This window comes from Diorhabda sublineata, chromosome 2 (assembly GCF_026230105.1).
Source record: "Diorhabda sublineata isolate icDioSubl1.1 chromosome 2, icDioSubl1.1, whole genome shotgun sequence".
In the NCBI taxonomy this organism is placed as follows: Eukaryota; Metazoa; Arthropoda; class Insecta; order Coleoptera; family Chrysomelidae; genus Diorhabda; species Diorhabda sublineata.
Genome location: NC_079475.1, coordinates 7,346,392 through 7,372,714, shown reverse-complemented (window position 1 = coordinate 7,372,714; position 26,323 = coordinate 7,346,392). Strand labels below are relative to the sequence as shown.

The following is a 26,323-nucleotide window of genomic DNA, read 5'->3' as shown; positions in this document are numbered from 1 at the left end:
AATTCTTTACGTTAGGGAGGCGTTACTATCGCATGAGTGTAAATTTTAAATAAAGCGACGACACTAGTCGTTTAAAATTTTTTAATACTGCATATTCAAATAAGACGGACTGAACTGAACGATCATATGATATCCCGTCCGACAGAAGCGCCATTCTGGTCAAATTTTGAATTATAATTTACCGTCTACAAGCGGACAGTTTCTAAGCTAAGCCCTCCATACCTCACAGCATCACTGAGACACTTCATTATATTTCAGTTAAACAGTGGGATATCTGAGTTGTCTAAGTGCTGCCCTCATATTCCTCTGTGCTTTTTATCAGAGTACTAAGATGTCTCACAGTTACAGCAGCTGTTTTTGTCTGCTAAAGCAGTTGTTCATTCTGTTTAGGCCTACTCTTGTGTTTCTCTAGAGTACCGTACGTTTTTAATTGATTAATACAATAATTAATATTGTTTTGTTGTCATGTTTTCATCTAGAACATTGAAAATAATGAAGAATTCTAGAAAGTTGGCCGATCAAGATAAAACCAAAATCAAACTTATGAAAGGTAAGTGCATTTAACGTTTTACTTGCAAAGTAGGTGTTACATAACCTAATTTAACCTTACCTTCAATCTAATATTTAAGAATGTAGCCTTACTGATGTTAATTAATCCATGCTATTTAAATTAAATTAATTCCATAAATTTTATCAGTTGAAGCGTACGATTGTTTGTGACTCTTGAGACAATAATTGACAGTGCCGCTGTCTGACGAAATACGATCTTTATCTGTTTTCTGTCTTCTGCTAAATTTCTAAAACCGATCTATTTCCATCGTAATTTTTATAATGTAGATTAGAGAGCGCAATAGCCGTCCTTCTGTCATTACCTTACAGTTTATTCAAGTTTCTCGAAGTATCTTTAAGGCCGCTTGACATAATGCAATATAACGTGCAAGAAATTGCATGCAAGTCTCTGTAAACAGTAACAGTAAACAAATTCCTAACCTCAAATTTTTACTAATATTTTGTACATCAATGAAAATAACGAAGTTTTACGAAAGTCGGCTCATCTTCATGCTTTTGATCAAGAAATATTACGTCTTACATTGTACTACAAGTTGTATTGCATCATATCAAGCGGCCTTTACGAAATTATGCCGTTTAAAATAAAAATGTAAACATAAGTGCATGACAACAAGAGTTTGGGTATTTTCCTCCTCCAGTACGACGAAAATGTCGCTAAGTTTTAAGCTAGATACTGACGAGAAAGATGAAAATCTATTGTGTGTCTTTTTGAAGGAGTGTTTTGATTCTCCTTTTTCTTCTCGTAATTTTTTAATGCAAAATTTTCTATTAAAAATATGTTTTACTTCTTTTATTCTCAGTTATATTTGTTTTAAAATATAAAGTTGTCGAAAAACGAATAAGAAAAATTTAAACCCAATTCCAAATTTTACTTATACTAATTTCTATTCCTGTTTGAATCCATTTGCGATGGGCTCGCGTTGATCTTGTTCTCGTTTATGAAGTTGGAAGAATACCACCAATCGACCGCTTAACATGAAAAGAAAGACTAACGCCGGTGCCGTCCTCTCGAGCTTATCTGCTACCATATAATGGGAGTAGACAGCCATCAATGTTAACATGAGAAGTATGATGTTGGACAGGTTTTTAATTTTATCTGAAAAAAAAAAAAGAAATTGATCGTTAGTTGATTTTAACAGCACATTTTTACAACAAATAATTATACTTGTATACTTTATTATATATGTTATTACTTGAAGGAATGTCAAAGGTATCAAAAATATCAGAACTTATATACAGGGGCAAGTTTGAAATAAGCGTTTTTGCAGAAGGTGTCTCATATGCAATATAAGTTTTCATATTTGAAAATTCCTGCAATTTAAATATAACTTGATAAGAGTAGTCTCTAATTCTATGGAGGGTACAATAGTTTTACTTTCTTTTTCAGGGAAAGATACAGTTGATCAAATAATTTAATAATTTTAATAGTGGAGATTCGATACTTGAAGATCGTTCGCGCTTGGGTCGTTGGGTCGTGGGATATTGACGTTAAAAAGAAAACAGTAGAAAACCAACCTATTATTAGTACTCGTCCATTATTGAGCTCCATTGGATACCATACTTTGCTATTTAGAAGCATTAGGTACCATTTAAGCGAAGCCTCGAGTGGAGGTGTGTAAACAGCTGCTTACTCTGTCGAAAGATGATCGTTTTATTGGAAGTGTTTCTTGCAATGAAAAATAGATTTATCTCAACATCCAAGATATGGAAAATCAGTAGTTAAACAAAGGACAATTATCAGAATTCGTCGCAAAAAGAATTCGATTCTAGCTGAAAGTCTTGTACTGTGTCTGTTTAATATACTTCCAGATGGTCGAACTATTAAAACCAAGAAATATAAACTCATGGTCATAAATAACGCACAACCATTTATTTCAATATCAAAACCTAAAATATTAATCTTTTGGGTTTCTTTTTTTCCATCACAAAAAGTTAGAGAATCTTAAATGTTAGTGATAAAATGTAGCAAAATTTCTTATCAGCAAGTAACTGTTTTTGCGGTTTTTTAAAATTTTAATTCTATGCATATTTTAATGTTTCTTTCATTCTATTGTTGTACCAAGTTGTGGATAGCCGTAATTCAAGGTGTGTTAAAGTCGAGACTAGTTAAACAAAAAATGAATAGAGTTAGGCAGTTAAGTGAACGTGAAACCGAGTTAGTTGGACAGGGACAAAGTTATCGTGAAGTGGCAAATCTGTTTGGTGTACACCACTCATCCATTGTCAGATTGATGCAAAGTTTTCGAGAGACCGGTTCACATTCTAGGAAGCCTGGACATGGACGTCGTCAGTTTCAACTCCTCGAGATGACCGTCTTTTGCAATTAAATTCATTAAGAAATCAGTCAATGGCAAGTGTCGAGCTCAACAACCTTTTAAGAGAAGTCCGAAATGTAAATATCTCTGATAGATCAATAAGACGACACCTTCAGAATGCTGGTCTACATAACAAAAAAGCTCTCCAGGCACCTTTGCTAACCAACCAGGCAGCATCTTGTTGCTAGGCTAAGATTTGCAAAGCAACATTTAGATTGGAATTTAGAAAATTGGTACCAAGTTTTATTTACTGGTGAAACAAGAATCAGTCTAAGAGGTCCAGATGGACGTTATCAAATTCAAAGACGGCGAGGAGAAAGATTTGCGCAGTCATGTATTATTCCCAGGGAGCCGTTCCAAGGAGGGTCTATCATGTTTTGGGAGGAATTTGTTATGTTATCCGCACAGATTAGTTTTTAATGCATCATAATGATAGACCACACGTTGCGGCAAATGTTATGAATTACCTAAACGAAGTAGGAATTGATACCCTGGACTGGCCACCAAGAAGTACAGATATGAAACTGTCGAGCATGTCTGGGACATTTTAAAACGCCGCATTCGTGGTCGAAATCTATCTCCTCAAAATTTAAATGAGCTTGACCAAGCGGCATTAGAGGAATGGGAGAACATACCTCAAGCACTTAATTGAAAACATGTCCAGGAGAATGTTAGCAACAATTACATCCAGAGGTGGAAATACACGCTACTAGCGTTGTAAAAAAAGGAACATTATTGTTTAGAATACAAGTTTTATTTTTAAGAAAATTTGGTTTTATTGCAATAATTTTTACTCATTAAAAATCACTCAAAATTACTACACATTTCTTATTATTGCGTCAAAATGATTGAAAAGAATTTGAGCAATAGCAATATTAATTTATTAAACAAAAAAACATTTCCAGAAATCCGGGTGGTGCGTTGTATGAGATTTTATGTGCGAAAGATCCAGTTTTAGTTAACCAAAAGAGGGTTCTCTTAGAATAAGACATTGCTAAACCATATGCTGCGAAAGTTACGTGAAAAAAGATCTAAGAGCTGATATTGAGCTCCTACCACACACGAGGGAAAAAATTTAATCCAGAGGAGATGTTGAAAATGTTATGCGAAAACTTTGAACATTTAAGCTCGAAGATTGGTTTTATCTAGGTCACAAAGAGCTTGCTGAATATTAAGGCTTAAGGCTATTTCATAAAATCTCTAAATTATTTCATCTTTACGATCAAGGAGTTACGTGGACAAAAAACAATGTTTTTTAATTTGCATCGTATTTTTTTGGAAAACTTAACAATAGTATAAAAATTATATATAAAAACTTTTATAGTATTATTAAGTATTGTGGCTGAATCCTTGGATATTTTCAACACTCAACGTATTTTTTGCTTTTTCCAAGTAAGAATAGAACGACTAGATATCAATATTTGAAATAAAAAACAGCTATGTGATGTTGTTAACACGTTGAGCTCTAGTGCGATCCATAGGCCCGCAATTGAACTTTCCCCACAACCCAAAGTAGTCCTATGGACCGCACGACATATTTTATTGCGAACCTCCTTCGCCGCCTAAGGGACCGTATTTAAATACATCCTGAGTCCTTGGAACATTACCCTACACTTGGTTCATTTGATTTTATTTTTCATATTTTATTATGTTTTCTTCGACATAATTCAAATAATAATTGATTACATTTGTATTAGGCTTCAGATTACCTGTACCTATTTTAGTTGATTTTGTTTTTAAGGGTATAAAAAACATGACGAAAAGCATATAAATATAACATGGAAAGATTGTTGTTACAATCTGAATTATTTATGTTTTTCGCAAAACACTGATTACAATAATGTGGTTTTCCAAAACCAACACTACAAAAATTAATTCCTTTTTTTACTATGGATTTTACATTTTTTTTACTGTACCCTACTCCCTCTTCTCACCTTTTGACTTAGACCTATTTTTTCAATAGGCAATAGTTTTTTTTGTTTTGGCGTGTCTTGATCATCATCTTTGCTACACTTAAAAAATCAGTAAATGCTATATTTTCTTTTTTGTTATTCTTTTATTTATTCATTTACCATTTCTGTATCAAATAAGAGATCAATAGCAATGTTCCTATGCCATTTCAACGTTCTTCTCAAAAAGTGTTGTAACTTGTCATATGCTCAGATAGATGTATAGAAAATTTGTCTTTGTTATAGTACTCCTGATCGTCTGTCAATGCTTACTGTCTCATAAGCATGCTTTGTAGAAACACCTCACGCTCTGGGGCCTGGGTACAGTTTTAGCGGTCCCGAGCGCGCCTATGAACCGTACACAAAAAATATCATTTTTTCGCACTATTTATCAAAATAAAATATTTTTTTTCTATGTTTCCTTGGATCTACACCACATATGGAGTGTAAATATACAAAAAAAAAGTTTTGGGCCCAGGGAATAGTTTATCAATTTTGGTTAGGTCTCAACGTGTTAAATATTTATTAATTTTATGTAGAAAGAACTGTTTATTCACATTATTTTTTTTTGGTATACTGCTTGTTTATACGATTAAATGAAAAAACGTACTAGAAATAGTTTTTTTCTCAGTATTAAACCTCTCGTTACCAATTTATTTCGTACTTAACCTACACTACTAAATCCGCAGTTCTAGAATGAAAATTATGTCGACGCCAGTCGATATACAAATTATTTTCGTAAGTTTAATTAAACAATAAATGCAAGTATAATATTTATCATGACTCTCCTCGACAGTATTTATAGTCAATTAACATTGACAAAATGTAGGTTGCGGTCAAAAATTCTGCAACAACTTACCAAAAATAAACACACGTTTCACGAATTCTACAAATAAAAGCTGATTTAATTTTCATGTTATTTTCATATAAACACACCGAACTGTTTCTACAAAATATAAAATTGAGAAGTATTTATTTTTCTAATCATCAGCATAAGAAGGTATAGGAAACACCTTTATCGCATAATCAGAAATTTCTTTCTCAAAATATAAACGAGCCTTTTACATAAACAATATTTATTTTAAAAGAAACAGCTGCATTGCTACCCCTAAAAAGTTGGCTCCGCACTTTGGAGATACAAAAATTTTGGAAGTTGCCCAGGTTATTATAGATTTGTTCCACTTTGTTTCAAAACCGGACATAAACGAGCTGGCAGCGCATTTTCAAGGTATCCCGATTTTGACGGTTGTTCTGGATTATTCTATATTATTCACATTGGTCCATATTATTCTAAATTGTTCAATATTGTTCTATATTGTTCTATATTGTTCTATACTGTTCTATATTGTTCTATATTGTTCTATATTGTTCTATATTGTTCTATATTGTTCTATATTGTTCTATATTGTTCTATACTGTTCTATACTGTTCTATATTGTTCTATATTGTTCTATATTGTTCTATATTGTTCCAAAATAGACCATCAAAATAAATTTATTTTCCACTAATTTTGTTCAAATTAATTTTTAAACTAAACCATACTTTTCAGGTATCGCGATTGTAATCTTTGTTCTGAGTTGTTTCTAATTTTTTTCTCAATTGGTCTAGAATATTGCTCTTGGAAACAAAATATTTTGCAGGATTAAAGGAAAATTTCGATAAATCACTATTATACGGGTTATTCTAAGGTGCTCAACCTTTTTCCTAGATTTTACTTGTTGTTCCGAATTATTATGGTTTGTTCTACTTAGTTTCAGAATGGAATAGAGCTTAGAATGAATCTACTAGGGAAAATTGAAAGGAAAATCTGATTTTTGAGCTGTAGGAACGCATTTTGAGCTATAGCACTGCATTTTGAGTTATGGGAGTGCATTTTCAAGATATCGCGGTTTTGATAGTTTTTCTAAATATTTTAATTTTGTTTACAATTGTTCTAGATTATTGCCTTAGAAAAAAATTGTTTCGTTATATTTTTAGGAATATTTCAAGAAATTCTTATTATGTGTGTTGTTTCAGATTGCTCTATATTTTTCTACTTTGATCCAGAATGGAATAACCTGAAAATAAATCTACTAGGGAAAATTGTGAAAAAATCAGATTTTCGAGCGATAGGATTACATTTTTACATTTTGAGTTGTAGAACTTATCGCGTTTGTAACGTTATTCTAAGTTTTTAAAAGTTTGTTCTCGATTCTGATATATTGATTTCTAAAAAAAATTATTTTGCGGTTATGTCAATTGTTCGGGATTGTGTCATATTTGTTCTCAATTGTTTTGAAATTTTTTTCTCGAAAAAGAAAATATTTTGCAAGAATTTCAGGAAACCTGGAGAATTTGAGAATCTCGGGCTCCTACATTTAGTTTAAGTCATTAAACTTGTTAGTTACTGAGCCGATTATTATGGCAACTAGGAAAAATTTAATTAAAGATACTGACAAAATCAATGGAAGATATTGATGTTGTTCAAATATGTTTGTATTGGAAGACAGGGGACAATTTCTTGTAATGTTGTTTTAGCTTTCTCATTAGCTGTGCATCTAACTTCAAGATTTGATATTTGTAAAGCTCTTTCAGTTAAAGTATTTTCTGTACACTTCTAATTAAGTAGTTAATTTACGATGCGTGGGTTGCCATCGAATAGTTGAAGTAAAAACAAAGCGAACACACATTGTTACACATATAAAACTTAATGGACGGAAGAATATATAAAAAACGTTTGAAATAGACCGGTTTTCGTAGATACAGTTCGGTAAAATATTGACAGTGATTAATGTGAAAGGTATTAGAGATTGAAAGGTGATTTTTAAATTTCAAAATGGTACAATATACCGTTCAATATTATAAGTAATAAATGCATGAATTAGTTACTCCTTCTCACGTTAATTTCCAAATAAATAAGATAAAGTTTCCAATAGTCGGCAGAACTCTAGTTATTGAAGATGTAAAACATAAATATGTTTAAAAAGCAGATTCATAGGTAAAATGTAATGCGGTTTAACTTTTATTAATAGTTTAATAGTTAAAAATTCGGGATGGGATTTTGAAAAAAATTACAAACACGCTCACTACTGGATATTTTATTGTATCCAAATCCACTGCTGCTAATAACTGTATCACTTAAAATTTAGTGCAAAACAGTTATTATTATTTTATGCATTTCACTAAATTTTCAATTCAATATATATTTTAGAACATTATAGAATAAACTGGTAATTTCCATTTCATACTGTACATCCAAACCAAAATGCTTGCTGAATAAACATTACATAAAGTATACTACTGATTATTGTATTATTATATAACTTCCTATTAAATATATCATTTTGAAAAAAATTAAAAAATACCGAAAGTGGAGAATCGTGCAATAAAGTGATTGTTTAGAATTCCATTGAAGCAATGGCATTCCTGAAGCTAAAGCTACAGAAAAGTGATGAAGAAAACTTATTGAAAAAAGGATTTCGAAGAAGGCGCGGTAATGTACAGGCGACAATAAAATACTATCTAGATAAAAGTCCTTTCAACGTTAACACCCTAGGCAAACACAGGTATCAAGCGTTTCTAAAAAGACATCCTTTACTGATTCATGGAACTTCCAGAAGCGTTACATCTTCGGTTGTTAATGTGACTGAAAGTTGGTTTATTAAAGTTCTAAATTATCCCAAGAAAAAAAATTTACGAAAATTCTTGAAGATAGGACGAGAATTTATAATAGAGATGAAACCTGCTTTTTGCAGTACCCTAAATAAGACAAAGTATTGGAATTAAAAGGAAAAAGAATGCGTATGAAGTAGATGAAGGCTTGGAAAAATCTAATCTACTTTTTCGGCAGCAGGTTTTATGTCTCCGCCCCTATGAGCGCATTCCAGTAAATATTCCAGTAAAATCAGAATGATGAAAATTTTTGTTTATTAAGGGGCTACTAAAATAACGCTGGTTAACAAAATTTAAGCTGAATTGAATAGGTTACTGGAACCGAAGCAAAAACATTGCTATTATCTGGAAGAACACATTGAAGAATCTTTTCTAAAAAGTTGAATGAAAGACCTCAGTCTTAAGGTATGTACTCCAAGTGACTAGATCAGCAATTGCTTGGCAGTACCCCAGTGGTTCGTTTCGTGCGAAATATTTGACACGATTTCCACACCAAGTAGCTTCTGAGGTAAGCTATTTTTCGTATCAACCCAGACACCAGTAATTTATAGAGATTTTCTGGAAAGTTCCAAATTTCTTACTAAATCGTTCAGTTTGACTTGTGAAAATAGTTGTAGCTGGTTTCGACCTGAGGTTGATGATTCAAAATCCCTATCCAAAGCATGCAGAAAAAATATTATAAAATGGTCATTTTCAGTTTATATTTCCTGAATTATCTATCGAGAATTTGTGTGTCTCGTCGAAAGGAACCTACTCAACCTTATTATTCTCTAAAAAAAAGAGAGTGGCTTCTGGATTATCACGACTGTAGTCTTCGATAAGAAAAATGAGAATAGAAAGTAGGAGTTATAATTAATGAGATTGAGATTAAGAACGTTATTTATTCGTTGTAGATTTCCAAGTACTTTTTCTTTTTGTTTTTATAATTTCAATCGTTCAGTTTTGCTGCTAGTTTATAGTTGATTTATTAGAATCTTTAATTTTTACTTTTTTCTTTTATGTCTTTAAATATGGCCAATCATTTTCGAGCGGCATAGAACTGAACAGTTACTCATTCAGAACGTAATTAATTTCCACTTAAAATAATTTAGTTGTCAAGAGGTGCGTGATGAGTTTGTCTTGGTTTTTATTTTATTTTCTTAATTATTAACAACTAAACGGTATTACGTGAGAAGTTATCAATATGTATAATCAATCAAATTCTACTATACGAAATGGTTCGTTGAAAGTAGACATTAGACGTTTTTATAAAAAATTTAGCATGTAAAACTTACTTATATGTTTTTTTTATAAATGTATATAATTAGAAAACCCACAATATGCGCATAAATATGCAAATCGTTTAGTCAAAATACGCACAATAAATTTGAAAAATATGCAAAAAAATTTTCATACATCGATTTATTGATGTACTTTTAAATGGGCAAAGATTTAATTGTTTTTTCACATAGGTATTAAACTTAACCTAAATTTCTTTAATTTCTTAGACCTTTTGATATATTAATGCATCTAAATGTTCTTGATTTTAGATCTGTTATGTTTCAAAATTAGTTTTTTTCTATAATTTTTAAGAGATAGATAAAATTTGACATTTCGGCTTTTCTTTAAGTGTTTGTAAAGAGAAACGTCAAATTTTATCTATCTCTTAAAAATTATAGAAAAAAACTAATTTTGAAACATAACAGATCTAAAATCAAGAACATATAGAAACATAAACTTAACCTAAATAATACATGCATTTATTACACGAAGCAAATTGTCCTTAGCTATAAACAAAGATTTTGTTATTCGGCTAAATATAAAAAAAAACTTGTTTCCACACCAACTGATGTAATAATTGCTGATTGTCGCAGAATGGAATCAGTAAATTTTCCCTCTAAAATATTAGCTGCTTGGCTAAGTAATTGAAATCTACCATTTCTCCCAACCACATAATTTTTTAAAAATTATGCCTGTGACATTTATGAAAAGATTGGGAAAGATAGGTACCAGATAATATAAAATAAAAATTTGGCTCAATAATAATTATAATAAAATATGAATATCTTACTCCATACTATACTTTGAATTATGCTAATCCATCGTAAATTGTGGAAATCAGCCACAAAAGAATAAGATCTTCCAAGCAGAAATGTCTTTGTCAATCTCCGGAACTTTGATTAATTAATTATTAAATGAATTTGCCACTTTTGATTCTAAAGGTAGCTGATTGATAATTTTTTGATATTGAAAGTGATGGAATTTTTTTAACATATCAGAGGTGGTAATCATTAAGTAAATGTCCATATTTGTTCTTCTAGTAAAGTAACTATGAATGGACCTCTCACATGAGTTGCGTTTAAACAGATTCTAAAATGAAAAGGGCGGAGAGGATTGAAATTTTGTATTTTTTAAAACTAAATTCGCAATGATTTAAACCACACAAACCATAAATGTAATGAGTAGCTCTTTTTGTGAATTAAAGATAGATTCGAAGAGGTGCAAACTACAAGGCCTTCAGAAAGGCAAACTGTAGCGATTCGAACGAGTGGTAAGTTCTTAAAGCAGTACGAGAATTGAAATGTTTAGACACAAACAACAAATTAGGATACAACTGAAGTTTTCTCACTGTTTAAACAGCCCGTTGCGTCAGACCAGGACTTAGTAGAATGTAAAGGTTGTACATCTGGACCACTCCAAGTTACAGTGGTGTCATTTGCGAATAAAGTTAATTTACCAGTAATTCGTAAGTCTGTGATATCATTAATGAATGTCAAAAAAACCCTGCCCACTGGAAAATTATATTCGAAACTTTACCATTAGCTAGTAACAGTTGTTTTTCACATTCAAGGTGAGATACAAACCAATCTGAAGAAACACTTCAGACGCCATAATACTCTAGTTTGTTATCCAGAATTTTATAATCAACACAATCGAAGGCCTTAGAGAAATCACAATAAACCGGAGCCGTATAAAAATTAATATTAAGTGCATCAGAGTAAAGTTTGATTTTTGTAAGCGAAAATTGTTGTTTTATTTCTGAGTTTTCGAATAATTGCTTAACGTCTGTAAAGTATCCGAATATTCGTACTGAAATTGACAAACATTCTCGCAATAAAATAAGCGGTTTCCAACTAAGCAGCTCCATCTTGTAATAATGGGTTGAGGTGAGGTAATTTTTCTTCATAGAACTGAACCCTTATAGGCGCTTTCATATCTGAAATTAAATAATTTAAAAAACGAAAATGTTTCCTACTCTCTTCAGCAACCCTATTCAAGCGTGAGTAAGATACCTTGTATGTATTTGGTTGGTGTAAAAGACCAGTACACTTTTCCCGTACTCATACGTAGTTCTTTGTATGGCTTAATCCATACTAACATTGAACTGTCTTTAGTCATTCTACTAATAAAAATTAATAAGATGTTATCTGTTCAAAATCACTAAATAAATAAGAGCCGACAAAAATTGGTCTTCGCCCAACAAAACTCTGAATTAAGTGTTTAAAACGACTTATATAACAGATTTCATTGTTTAATTATGCACAATATGCAAATATTTAGAAAAATGTGTATTATGAAAAATTTGCTTTTTGCATATTTGGGTTTCCCTAATGATGCGTGATACTTACGATTTGGCCAAAAAGCCATTGCACTACCACAAAGAATTTCTAATCCACCAACAGTTCTCCTATACCATTTTGATGGAATTTTGAAATCCAACATCTCCGAGAACGGAAAGACTTTCGCATACTTCACATACTCTTTTCTCTGAAAAAGTAAAATTATTTCAATTAAAATATGGATCAGTGATTGCTAAATCAATTTCTCGGAAAATGACATCACCAACATTGTTTCTATTGAATCTGAATCCTAGTTTGCCACAGTCTTTACCTATTGTTATAAATACTGTCACCAAAATTCAGACCAGTGGTTGTTAAATCAATTTCCCGGGAATTGACATCAACAACATTGTTTCTATCGAATATTAGTTTGCCCCAATCTTTACCAAATGTTATAAATACTGTCAACAAAATTAGGACCAGTGGTTGCTAAATCAATTTCCCGAAAAATGACATCAACAGAATTGTTTTCATTGAATCTGAATCCTAGTTTGCCCCAGTCTTTACCAAATGTTATAAATACTGTCAGCAAAATTCGGACCAGTGGTTGTTAAATCAATTTCCCGGGAATTGACATCAACAGCATTATTTTTATTGAATCTGTATCCTAGTTTGCCCCAGTCTTTACCAAATGTTATAAATACTGTCAGCAAAATTGGAACCAGTGGTTACTAAATCAATTTCCCGAGAAATGACATCAACAGAATTGTTTTCATTGAATCTGAATCCTAGTTTGCTCCAGTCTTTACCAAATGTTATAAATACTGTCAGCAAAATTCGGACCAGTGGTTGTTAAATCAATTTCCCGAGAAATGACATCAACAGCATTGTTTTTATTGAATCTGAATCCTAGTTTGCCCCAGTCTTTACCAAATGTTATAAATACTGTCAGCAAAATTCGGACCAGTGGTTGTTAAATCAATTTCCCGGGAATTGACATCAACAGCATTATTTTTATTGAATCTGAATCCTAGTTTGCCCCAGTCTTTACCAAATGTTATAAATAATGTCAGCAAAATTCGGACCAGTGGTTGTTAAATCAATTTCCCGGGAATTGACATCAACAGCATTATTTTTATTGAATCTGAATCCTAGTTTGCCCCAGTCTTTACCAAATGTTATAAATACTGTCAGCAAAATTCGGACCAGTGGTTGTTAAATCAATTTCTCGATAAATGACATCAACAGCATTGTTTTTATTGAATCTGAATCCTAGTTTGCCCCAGTCTTTACCAAATGTTATAAATACTGTCAGCAAAATTCGGACCAGTGGTTGTTAAATCAATTTCTCGATAAATGACATCAACAGCATTGTTTTTATTGAATCTGAATCCTAGTTTGCCCCAGTCTTTACCAAATGTTATAAATACTGTCAGCAAAATTCGGACCAGTGGTTGTTAAATCAATTTCTCGATAAATGACATCAACAGCATTGTTTTTATTGAATCTGAATCCTAGTTTGCCCCAGACTTTACCAAATGTTATAAATACTGTCAGCAAAATTCGGACCAGTGGTTGTTAAATCAATTTCTCGATAAATGACATCAACAGCATTGTTTTTATTGAATTTGAATCCTAGTTTGCCCCAGTCTTTACCAAATGTTATAAATACTGTCAGCAAAATTCGGACCAGTGGTTGTTAAATCAATTTCTCGATAAATGACATCAACAGCATTATTTTTATTGAATCTGAATCCTAGTTTGCCCCAGTCTTTACCAAATGTTATAAATACTGTCAGCAAAATTCGGACCAGTGGTTGTTAAATCAATTTCCCGAGAAATGACATCAACAGCATTATTTTTATTGAATCTGAATCCTAGTTTGCCCCAGTCTTTACCAAATGTTATAAATACTGTCAGCAAAATTCGGACCATTGGTTGTTAAATCAATTTCCCGAGAAATGACATCAACAGAATTGTTTTTATTGAATCTGAATCCTAGTTTGCCCCAGTCTTTACCAAATGTTATAAATACTGTCATCAAAATTCGGACCATTGGTTGTTAAATCAATTTCCCGAGAAATGACATCAACAGAATTGTTTTTATTGAATATGAATCCTAGTTTGCCCCAGTCTTTACCAAATGTTATAAATACTGTCATCAAAATTCGGACCAGTGGTTGTTAAATCAATTTCCCGAGAAATGACATCAACAGCATTGTTTTCATTGAATCTGAATCCTAGTTTGCTCCAGTCTTTACCAAATGTTATAAATACTGTCAGCAAAATTGGAACCAGTGGTTACTAAATCAATTTCCCGAGAAATGACATCCACAGCATTGTTTTCATTGGATCTGAATCCTAGTTTGCCCCAGTCTTTACCAAATGTTATAAATACTGTCAGCAAAATTGGAACCAGTGGTTACTAAATCAATTTCCCGGGAAATGACATCCACAGCATTGTTTTCATTGAATCTGAATCCTAGTTTGCCCCAGTCTTTACCAAATGTTATAAATACTGTCAGCAAAATTGGAACCAGTGGTTACTGAATCAATTTCCCGAGAAATGACATCCACAGCGTTGCTTTCATTGAATCTGAATCCTAGTTTGCTCCAGTCTTTACCAAATGTTATAAATACTGTCAGCAAAATTCGGACCAGTGGTTGTTAAATCAATTTCCCGAGAAATGACATCCACGGCATTGTTTTCATTGAATCTGAATCCTAGTTTGTCCCAGTCTTTACCAAATGTTATAAATACTGTCAGCAAAATTCGGACCAGTGGTTGTTAAATCAATTTCTCGATAAATGACATCAACAGCATTGTTTTTATTGAATCTGAATCCTAGTTTGCCCCAGTCTTTACCAAATGTTATAAATACTGTCAGCAAAATTCGGACCAGTGGTTGTTAAATCAATTTCCCGAGAATTGACATCAACAACATTGTTTTTTATTGAATCTGAATCCTAGTTTGCCCCAGACTTTACCAAATGTTATAAATACTGTCAGCAAAATTCGGACCATTGGTTGTTAAATCAATTTCCCGAGAAATGACATCAACAGAATTGTTGTTATTGAATCTGAATCCTAGTTTGCCCCAGTCTTTACCAAATGTTATAAATACTGTCAGCAAAATTCGGACCAGTGGTTGTTAAATCAATTTCCCGGGAATTGACATCAACAGCATTATTTTTATTGAATCTGAATCCTAGTTTGCCCCAGTCTTTACCAAATGTTATAAATACTGTCAGCAAAATTCGGACCAGTGGTTGTTAAATCAATTTCCCGAGAATTGACATCAACAACATTGTTTTTTATTGAATCTGAATCCTAGTTTGCCCCAGTCTTTACCAAATGTTATAAATACTGTCAGCAAAATTCGGACCAGTGGTTGTTAAATCAATTTCCCTAGAAATGACATCAACAGAATTGTTTTTATTGAATCTGAATCCTAGTTTGCCCCAGTCTTTACCAAATGTTATAAATACTGTCAGCAAAATTCGGACCAGTGGTTGTTAAATCAATTTCCCGAGAATTGACATCAACAACATTGTTTTTTATTGAATCTGAATCCTAGTTTGCCCCAGACTTTACCAAATGTTATAAATACTGTCAGCAAAATTCGGACCAGTGGTTGTTAAATCAATTTCCCGATAAATGACATCAACAGTATTGTTTTTATTGAATCTGAATCCTAGTTTGCCCAAGACTTTACCAAATGTTATAAATACTGTCAGCAAAATTCGGACCAGTGGTTGTTAAATCAATTTCCCGAGAATTGACATCAACAGCATTTTTTTTATTGAATCTGAATCCTAGTTTGCCCCAGTCTTTACCAAATGTTATAAATACTGTCAGCAAAATTCGGACCAGTGGTTGTTAAATCAATTTCCCGGGAATTGACATCAACAGCATTTTTTTTATTGAATCTGAATCCTAGTTTGCCCCAGTCTTTACCAAATGTTATAAATACTGTCAGCAAAATTCGGACCAGTGGTTGTTAAATCAATTTCCCGATAAATGACATCAACAGCATTGTTTTTATTGAATCTGAATCCTAGTTTGCCCCAGTCTTTACCAAATGTTATAAATACTGTCAGCAAAATCCGGACCAGTGGTTGTTAAATCAATTTCCCGAGAATTGACATCAACAACATTGTTTTTTATTGAATCTGAATCCTAGTTGGCCCCAGTCTTTACCAAATGTTATAAATACTGTCAGCAAAATTCGGACCATTGGTTGTTAAATCAATTTCCCGAGAAATGACATCAACAGAATTGTTTTCATTGAATCTGAATCCTAGTTTGCCCCAGTCTTTACCAAATGTTATAAATACTGTCAGCAAAATTCGGACCAGTGGTTGTTAAATCAATTTCCCGAGAATTGACATCAACAACATTGTTTTTTATTGAATCTGAATCCTAGTTGGCCCCAGTCTTTACCAAATGTTATAAATACTGTCAGCAAAATTCGGACCATTGGTTGTTAAATCAATTTCCCGAGAAATGACATCAACAGAATTGTTTTTATTGAATCTGAATCCTAGTTTGCCCCAGACTTTACCAAATGTTATAAATACTTTCAGCAAAGTTCGGACCAGTGGTTGTTAAATCAATTTCCCGAGTATTGGCATCAACAACATTGTTTTTTATTGAATCTGAATCCTAGTTTGCCCCAGACTTCACCAAATGTTATAAATACTGTCAGCAAAATTCGGACCAGTGGTTGTTAAATCAATTACCCGAGAAATGACATCAACAGAATTGTTTTTATTGAATCTGAATCCTAGTTTGCCCCAGTCTTTACCAAATGTTATAAATACTGTCAGCAAAATTCGGACCAGTGGTTGTTAAATCAATTTCCCGGGAATTGACATCAACAGCATTTTTTTTATTGAATCTGAATCCTAGTTTGCCCCAGTCTTTACCAAATGTTATAAATACTGTCAGCAAAATTCGGACCAGTGGTTGTTAAATCAATTTCCCGATAAATGACATCAACAGCATTGTTTTTATTGAATCTGAATCCTAGTTTGCCCCAGTCTTTACCAAATGTTATAAATACTGTCAGCAAAATCCGGACCAGTGGTTGTTAAATCAATTTCCCGAGAATTGACATCAACAACATTGTTTTTTATTGAATCTGAATCCTAGTTGGCCCCAGTCTTTACCAAATGTTATAAATACTGTCAGCAAAATTCGGACCAGTGGTTGTTAAATCAATTTCCCGATAAATGACATCAACAGCATTGTTTTTATTGAATCTGAATCCTAGTTTGCCCCAGACTTTACCAAATGTTATAAATACTTTCAGCAAAGTTCGGACCAGTGGTTGTTAAATCAATTTCCCGAGTATTGACATCAACAACATTGTTTTTTATTGAATCTGAATCCTAGTTTGCCCCAGTCTTTACCAAATGTTATAAATACTGTCAGCAAAATTCGGACCAGTGGTTGTTAAATCAATTTCCCGATAAATGACATCAACAGCATTGTTTTTATTGAATCTGAATCCTAGTTTGCCCCAGACTTTACCAAATGTTATAAATACTTTCAGCAAAGTTCGGACCAGTGGTTGTTAAATCAATTTCCCGAGTATTGACATCAACAACATTGTTTTTTATTGAATCTGAATCCTAGTTTGCCCCAGTCTTTACCAAATGTTATAAATACTGTCAGCAAAATTCGGACCAGTGGTTGTTAAATCAATTTCCCGATAAATGACATCAACAGCATTGTTTTTATTGAATCTGAATCCTAGTTTGCCCCAGACTTTACCAAATGTTATAAATACTTTCAGCAAAGTTCGGACCAGTGGTTGTTAAATCAATTTCCCGAGTATTGACATCAACAACATTGTTTTTTATTGAATCTGAATCCTAGTTTGCCCCAGTCTTTACCAAATGTTATAAATACTGTCAGCAAAATTCGGACCAGTGGTTGTTAAATCAATTTCCCGATAAATGACATCAACAGCATTGTTTTTATTGAATCTGAATCCTAGTTTGCCCCAGACTTTACCAAATGTTATAAATACTTTCAGCAAAGTTCGGACCAGTGGTTGTTAAATCAATTTCCCGAGTATTGACATCAACAACATTGTTTTTTATTGAATCTGAATCCTAGTTTGCCCCAGTCTTTACCAAATGTTATAAATACTGTCAGCAAAATTCGGACCAGTGGTTGTTAAATCAATTTCCCGATAAATGACATCAACAGCATTGTTTTTATTGAATCTGAATCCTAGTTTGCCCCAGACTTTACCAAATGTTATAAATACTTTCAGCAAAGTTCGGACCAGTGGTTGTTAAATCAATTTCCCGAGTATTGACATCAACAACATTGTTTTTTATTGAATCTGAATCCTAGTTTGCCCCAGTCTTTACCAAATGTTATAAATACTGTCAGCAAAATTCGGACCAGTGGTTGTTAAATCAATTTCCCGATAAATGACATCAACAGCATTGTTTTTATTGAATCTGAATCCTAGTTTGCCCCAGACTTTACCAAATGTTATAAATACTTTCAGCAAAGTTCGGACCAGTGGTTGTTAAATCAATTTCCCGAGTATTGACATCAACAACATTGTTTTTTATTGAATCTGAATCCTAGTTTGCCCCAGTCTTTACCAAATGTTATAAATACTGTCAGCAAAATTCGGACCAGTGGTTGTTAAATCAATTTCCCGATAAATGACATCAACAGCATTGTTTTTATTGAATCTGAATCCTAGTTTGCCCCAGACTTTACCAAATGTTATAAATACTTTCAGCAAAGTTCGGACCAGTGGTTGTTAAATCAATTTCCCGAGTATTGACATCAACAACATTGTTTTTTATTGAATCTGAATCCTAGTTTGCCCCAGTCTTTACCAAATGTTATAAATACTGTCAGCAAAATTCGGACCAGTGGTTGTTAAATCAATTTCCCGATAAATGACATCAACAGAATTGTTTTTATTAAATCTGAATCCTAGTTTGCCCCAGACTTTACCAAATGTTATAAATACTTTCAGCAAAGTTCGGACCAGTGGTTGTTAAATCAATTTCCCGAGTATTGACATCAACAACATTGTTTTTTATTGAATCTGAATCCTGGTTTGCCCCAGTCTTTACCAAATGTTATAAATACTGTCAGAAAAATTCGGACCAGTGGTTGTTAAATCAATTTCCCGGGAATTGACATCAACAGCATTATTTTTATTGAATCTGTATCCTAGTTTGCCCCAGTCTTTACCAAATGTTATAAATACTGTCAGCAAAATTCGGACCAGTGGTTGCTAAATCAATTTCCCGAGAAATGACATCAACAGCATTGTTTTTATTGAATCTGAATCCTAGTTTGCCCAAGACTTTACCAAATGTTATAAATACTGTCACCAAAATTTATATTGCAAGAACTTAGAGTGAGATGGCTACGAGGAGGTTTTCGTTTAACAAATTTTGAAACTGTTTTTGAATGTCTGTTGATGTTTTTATAACAAATACTGATTCGGCAGACGTAGTGTCTCAATTGATAAAGAAAAGCTGTAAGTTTTATATAAAATAAACTTAAAACAAACAAAAGGAATACTTTTTTTATTAAAATAAATAAAAAAAATGCTCGATATAAATTTTTTTATTATCATTATCAATTAATTACATATCATGTTGCTCACTTACAAAGTTTTCCTGGCTATTTATAGGAATTCAATCTGATATTGACAGACACACAGAGTTATGATATAGTCTTTTAATCAATTAAAAAGCTTTTTGATAAACTTTATTTTTTTTTGTTTTGTGGTGTGTATATAAATAAACTCTCCGAGTAGTAAAATTGGACTTATTTCCTGCAATATTTTCCCAATCAAGAATTTTTCATTTTTCAAAATCATTTTCCCCTGCACAAATGCAGTTTTCATTTCTTATTTCTAACGTTCGTTCACAAAGTTTCCCGAGACTCTCCCCAATCGAATGCTCTTTGTTGCATCTTGATCGTCTTATTTCTAAGAAACAAATTTCCACGTGGCACCAGGAAACTTCGTATAAGCCAGTCATCAGGTAGAACGCGTAATATTCGTAATCAGTGACCATGAAAACTCCGAGTAGTAAAATTGGACTTATTTCCTGCAATATTTACCCAGTTAAAAATTTTTCATTTCTTAATCATTTGAGAGATGCACTTTTCAAAATGCAGTTTTCATTTCTTAATCATAATGGATGGACTCCCGAATCGAATGCTCTTTGTTGCATCTTGATCTGTCTTAGTGCTCATAATCCGGTCAATTTAGACATTCGAGGTTATATAAGTTCCCATCAAGCTGAAAATTAGTAAAATTGTTTAAAATACAATTGAAAATAAAATTTGAATGTTCCCCATCATTTCTTGTATGGAAAAAATTCAAAAATTATTCAAAGTCAAAAGTCAAAAAAATGAGTTTTTCGCAATTTTCAGCAAAACGGTGAGTTTTATCATAAAAATTGTAGATCATAAAATTATCTACAAAAAACATATAAATATTTTTTTCCTAGGAGCAACCGTTTCTGAGATATAATGATTCAAAAAGACGTAAATGTTGGTTTCACCAATTTGTCGTATTTTCAGCAGTAAACTTTTCTTACAATATTGAAATGAACCGAGACTTGTTGTGAGTATTTATAAGAAATTTCTGTTGACTGTTTGAACTATCATAAGTCAATAAATTAACAATTGACAAAGATGTTACTAAAATTGGACGATATTGAAATATTATAACTTTTACAACTTTTTGAATTGTTCTATCTCAGAAACGGTGGCTCATAGGAAAAAAAATTTGATACGTTTTTTGTAAATAATTTAATGATCTACAATTTTTGTCTAAGATATTTTTATGATAAAACTCGCTGTTCTGCTGATAATCGCGAAAACTCATTTTTTTGACCATTGACCTTGAATAAAATATTTTTCGTACACAGAAATGATAGGGCACATTCAAATTTTATTTTCAATTATATTTTGAACAATTTTACTGATTTTCAGCTTAATGGGAATTTATATAGCTTCACTCTTATTTTTTGGTCTAATTTGACCGGGCTATTGGAAATTCCTAAGTTTTGTAGTTTATTGTCCTCGACTATAATGATTTGGTAATAATCCCGTTTCATTTTTTTAATGACATCCTATATATTATATAACCAGTGTACAATTTCTGAAATTGTATTATAAAATCTCAAAGAAAAGTCCAAAATTTGTGTTTTACTCAACATTCGATCTGTGAATGTAATTTTTGGCTAGTTGCCTGTCTAGGATTGTTCGAAAATATTTTTAAATGCATGAAGGAATTAAATTATTGTGACTAACACTTACACGTCATGTTATGTGGTTAGAGAAAAATGTGGACTGTATGCCAGAATGATCGTATGTTATTTATATTGTAATTATTCAGGTGAATTTATAAATTTCTAATTCATGAATGGATAGAACAAAACTCTTAATTGTTATTATCTCTATGATAATTGTGCAAACATTTTTGGATTAAAGAAAACCCCTACAAATTATAAATTAGATATCGAGAGAAACTATCAATACAAATGCTCCAGTTTTCCCTTTATAGGCAGTTATTAGCCGATTTCCCATGGAATTTCGATAATCAAGGTTGATTTTCTTCAAAATTGGTATAAAGGTAGTATTCATATACTTCTTCAAAATATACCCTATTCCGAAGGGTGCTTTTACACGTTTGCCGTTCTTGTAGATGAAAATGTATGTCATCAAATTAATCGTTAGCTAATTCTAAACAAATTCTATTCTACAAAGCTTTTTTCTAAAGTTGGTACTTTTAGAGTTATTAACGATTGAAACTGCTCATTTTTCATTGAGAACAAAACAGATTTTTCACTGTTTTTCGTGAATAACTTAAAATTTTTCCATTTTATCAACAAATTTATAAACAACAAAGATGTAGCTAATCAAAAAACAAAGAGATTCATTTTTTAAGGATTTCTGTAAATTCAATAATAACTGAGTTAATGCTCGTTGAAGGATAGCTATTTTTGTGGAATCCCGATATTGAAAACCTTCAACCTCAAATAACTTGAAATTGATAAAATTTTTGGAAAAAACTCAGGAGATCTTTTTCAAAGCACATAGAAAAACTTCAAAATGAACCCTATCAAAAGTCTTTTGCATCAAAGTTGACTGATTTATAACGAAAATTAAGTTTCTTCTTTTTTCTTTTTAGAAAAAATGTAATATTCCATATTCCACTTGCAATTAACTTCATTTATGTATTATTGATATGATCAATGTGATTTGACTAGTTTTGAATGCTTATTTTAGAAAAAATAATTGATTACATTGAACATTACATTTCCGTAATTTCGTGAAAAACAAATTTTTCTTAAATAAATTCATGTCATGAGAAAATATTTCAAATATCAATTGTAGGGTTTTTCTTGCCAAAAATTTTTAGCTTTTCTAAATCTATATTTAATAAAAATTGAAGGAATACATTAGTTCAATGTTTGCAGCCTCTATGAGCTGCACCTTTTTCGAAACCGAGGGTTGAAAATAGTTTTAGTTGATAGGCAGTTGAAGTACTTGAAATTCACTACAAAATGCTTTTTTAAAAAAGTTTCTAGTTTGAAAATTGAGATAGTTATTGTCGCAAAACCAACTTTTGGAGTACGAATTTTGCTCATTTGGAATTTGGTCATTACCACTCATTGTTTACAAGAGTGAAAGAGATAGACTCTGAGTAGCAATAGAGCTCCTATTGCTCGGCCATTTCGATCGTGACTCTGAGTGGTATTGTGAGTGTTCATTGTGGTTCTGCTGGGTACGCTTTTTATTTGCATCCATTTTGTCCTGGATCACAAAATATGGGACCCAAGAGAAATTGAGTTAGTAGTACCGGGCAATAGTACCGGTTATAAGGGTAAACAATGACGCATAATTGAATATTTTTTTCTCTTTCTTTATTATAATTCCATATACAACTTTTTGTTTTTTAATTTTTGATCATAGAGTATAAAATTAACGTTCCTTTTTACATTTTTATGGTAAATTACGATATAAGTTACCTTCCTCTTTAAAAAATTTTTTGAATTTTTTGTTTCATATTTACCAAATTTGAGATTATCTCAGCGCCGTGGAAAGCTATCATTTTTGCAATCTCAACTTTGGCGCCCTCTATAAAAAGATGTTGAAGAAACAAATTAAATGATACGCAAAAAAAAATTGAAAAAATCTGTCGATTGGTTACAAAAGATAACTGAAATTTTAGGATATGTTTATTGAAAGTAAAAGGATTCGAAAAATGTGAAAAAAATGAATTTTTTTAAAATTTTAACCGGTACTAGTCCCTAAAATCTATTAATTTGTCATAAATGTTAAACTATCATATACGGGATGCTTTAAGTTGTTCGTATTATTTTGAAAAAAGCTTATGTACTAATCTGGTATGGATATCTTTAGAAGTCAATAAAATATTCAGTTTCACGATTTTGAGCTGTTTTTATATAAAACGTACGAAAAGGATCATTCAATTGATGATGAATCTGAAGCTGTTGAGGATGTATGTGATTTATACAAAGTGAGAAAAAATTCAGAACTCACAGTACGTCTTCTTTGGAAGACATTGAATTGACTGACTTATGTTAACCATGCAACAAAAACTGGTACAATATTATTTATCAGACCTCAGAACACTCTGAAGACGAACATGCTATGGACGTCACAAAACCTAATTGTTCAGCCAACAAGGAAAACCAGCCAATGCGGAGACTTTCTACTGGCAAAATTTCGTGCCACTAAAGGTATGATTTCCAAATATGCTTGTGGAGTTAATAAATAATAAAAAAACAGTCTTAAAATTAATCATATATCTGATATTGACTACCCAGACATAATTGGAATTGTTCCTCAACCCAAAGTTACAGAAAACGGGTACAAACGTATAGCGATTTGTCAATACAAATCGCTGTTTTTGAAAAATGATTTTTCTATCTTTTTATAATATCTTTGTAGAATGAAAAGCAATAGACCGCCAAAGAGCTTTATAGAGAAATGGAAAAGAGAAAAAGAGGAAGCCCAAATTAATCTTAGTAAAACAAATGGCGCAATATTAGAAGAAAAAAATAACATGGGCAAAGGTTATAATAGAAGCTAGACACACAGTCGATACCCAAAAAGGGTGCACACGAATTTATGATTTATAATATAATATTTTGACTACGCAAATAATAATCAATATTAGCATAAAATGAAGTTTTCACATGTCTAACTATCAAAAATGTTGTGAATTGCTTCTGTAAATTCGAATATTCTCGGATCGTTTTAAATTCAAATTTAGTTTCACATACTTTGGCTAAAATGGTCTCACAAGTACCTGGCCCAACAAAGAAAACACAAAAATTTTGGAAAAAAATATATTTATTTTAAACGTAATCTCTTTTTAGCTCCATACTGTTTTTCCAGCGATGTTTAATAAGTTCGATACCTTTTTATTAATAAGAATCGTCAAGTTCTTCAAAATAGCCATTAACTGCCGATATTATCTCTTCATTATTGAAAAATCTCCGACCACAGAGTCTTTTTGTCAAGTCTGGGAAGAGAAAGTATTTCGAGGGGGTTAAATCTGGCGATTATACTGGACGAGGTAATAATTTGAACTTTAATTCGTTAATTTTGAAATCTTCTTTGAAATCCATTCCCCCTTTTCAGTCTATTATTTTGTTTACTCTTTTTTTTTCTAGTGGAGGACCTATATTTCTTCCATTGCTATGAAATGGAGGAAAAATTTTACTTTATTTCTGTGAAACATTGCCAAGCACTCGATGGAAACATCTTCACAACGTGTTTTTGTTTTGTTCCATTGTGACCAAACACGGCACTCATCATGCGCACAGCTTTCTCATGTCTTGCTACCCAATATTTTACCTTTGATAACGACAGAGCAATCTCATCTAAAGTACAATCTAGTTTTTATATTGGTTGAGCTAAGGCCTTTCTAATGGAAGTATGGTATCACATATCGACGACCAATTTTTGCCATGTTTTCTGAAAACGTTTACTATTGATGGCTACCAAACAAATATTAAACAACGTGGTGTCTTCAAACTTGAAACATTCGCTGTATAGATTATGTACTTTCTAATACAGTGATAATTTTCAAGCAACTAGTGCCATCTCTAGATCAGACGGAACCATCCTCGTAATTTTCATGTAAAATCCTCAATCAAGTTAAATGTAATGCAATAATTTAGTTTGGATAGAAGGTTAATTTCTTGAACAGTAATTCTGTTCTTGTACATCAATAAATATAATGTAAAAGACGAATTCAATTTATTTAACTGACATATTGAAAGAAAAGAATATTAATTAATTAATTTTCATTCGATTTATTTTTCATTTAAATATAATTTACCCTATATTTTCTGTTTTTTGTTCATGAAAATCTCAGTTTTATTTCCAATCATCACTGGAATAAAATTGAACTTGACAACATAACGTTTAAGTCACACTTATTGACACAAGATATGCACCTATATTCACACCAATGTATAATCATTATCTTATCACTAAATTTATTTCTCAATTATTGGTATTGACTATGTAATAAATATTTCTAAACAAACAATAGAATCCCATTGAAGTAATAAAAATTCTATTTTTTCATATTTGAATTTTGCCGCTATCACCTAACCTATAAGAAACTGTTCTGTTTATTATGCTAGAATGTTGCAATGTTGTCAAATTTCATAATATAAGTTTAAATTATGTCACAATTAAAATTGAATTCAGTCCAAAAAATATCATAAAAATGAGACTATTCCAACACGTTAAGGTTAGTTCTTCATGTCAACAAGAGAAAGATATTTAAAAAGGATGAATTTTACTATTTCTTTATATCTACAGTGTTTAATTTCAATTATTCCATAAATACTCTAAAATTGATTTACTTTACTATGTCTAAAAAAATGCTTCTCAACTTTGTTAGATAACCTTATATAATATAGATAATGGGCATTTAAAATATGAGATGTAACAATACTCACCAAATCTTTGTGAAGTTCTTTAGAAAGGGCACTAGAAATTTTTATAAATCCAACAAAAATGAAAAACAAACCTAACAAAATCGATAACGATTTCAGCACGATAGAGCCCATTTTTGGATTACTCATTTTATCAACTAGGTTTTTAATCACTAATTCCACTTTAGCACATCTTGCATATCTGAAGAATTACGCACAATAATATTAATTGATTACCTACGCGAATTTTGTTCGTATTTTTTATTTTCTATTTAATACTTTTCCATTCGGATCATCGCGACGCTTT

At 31.7% G+C, this 26,323-nt stretch overlaps 1 protein-coding gene across 1 annotated transcript; it reads right to left on the bottom strand.

Moving 5' to 3' along the window:
• Nucleotides 1–823: 823 nt before the first annotated feature.
• Nucleotides 824–26,323, bottom strand: LOC130440846 (novel acetylcholine receptor chaperone). Its single transcript, XM_056774216.1, has 3 exons — nucleotides 26,041–26,323; nucleotides 12,094–12,232; nucleotides 824–1,666 (listed from the first exon to the last, which is right to left on the bottom strand). Exons 1-3 carry the CDS (start codon nucleotides 26,164–26,166, stop codon nucleotides 1,455–1,457), a joined length of 477 nt encoding a protein of 158 aa, XP_056630194.1. The 5' UTR covers nucleotides 26,167–26,323; the 3' UTR covers nucleotides 824–1,454.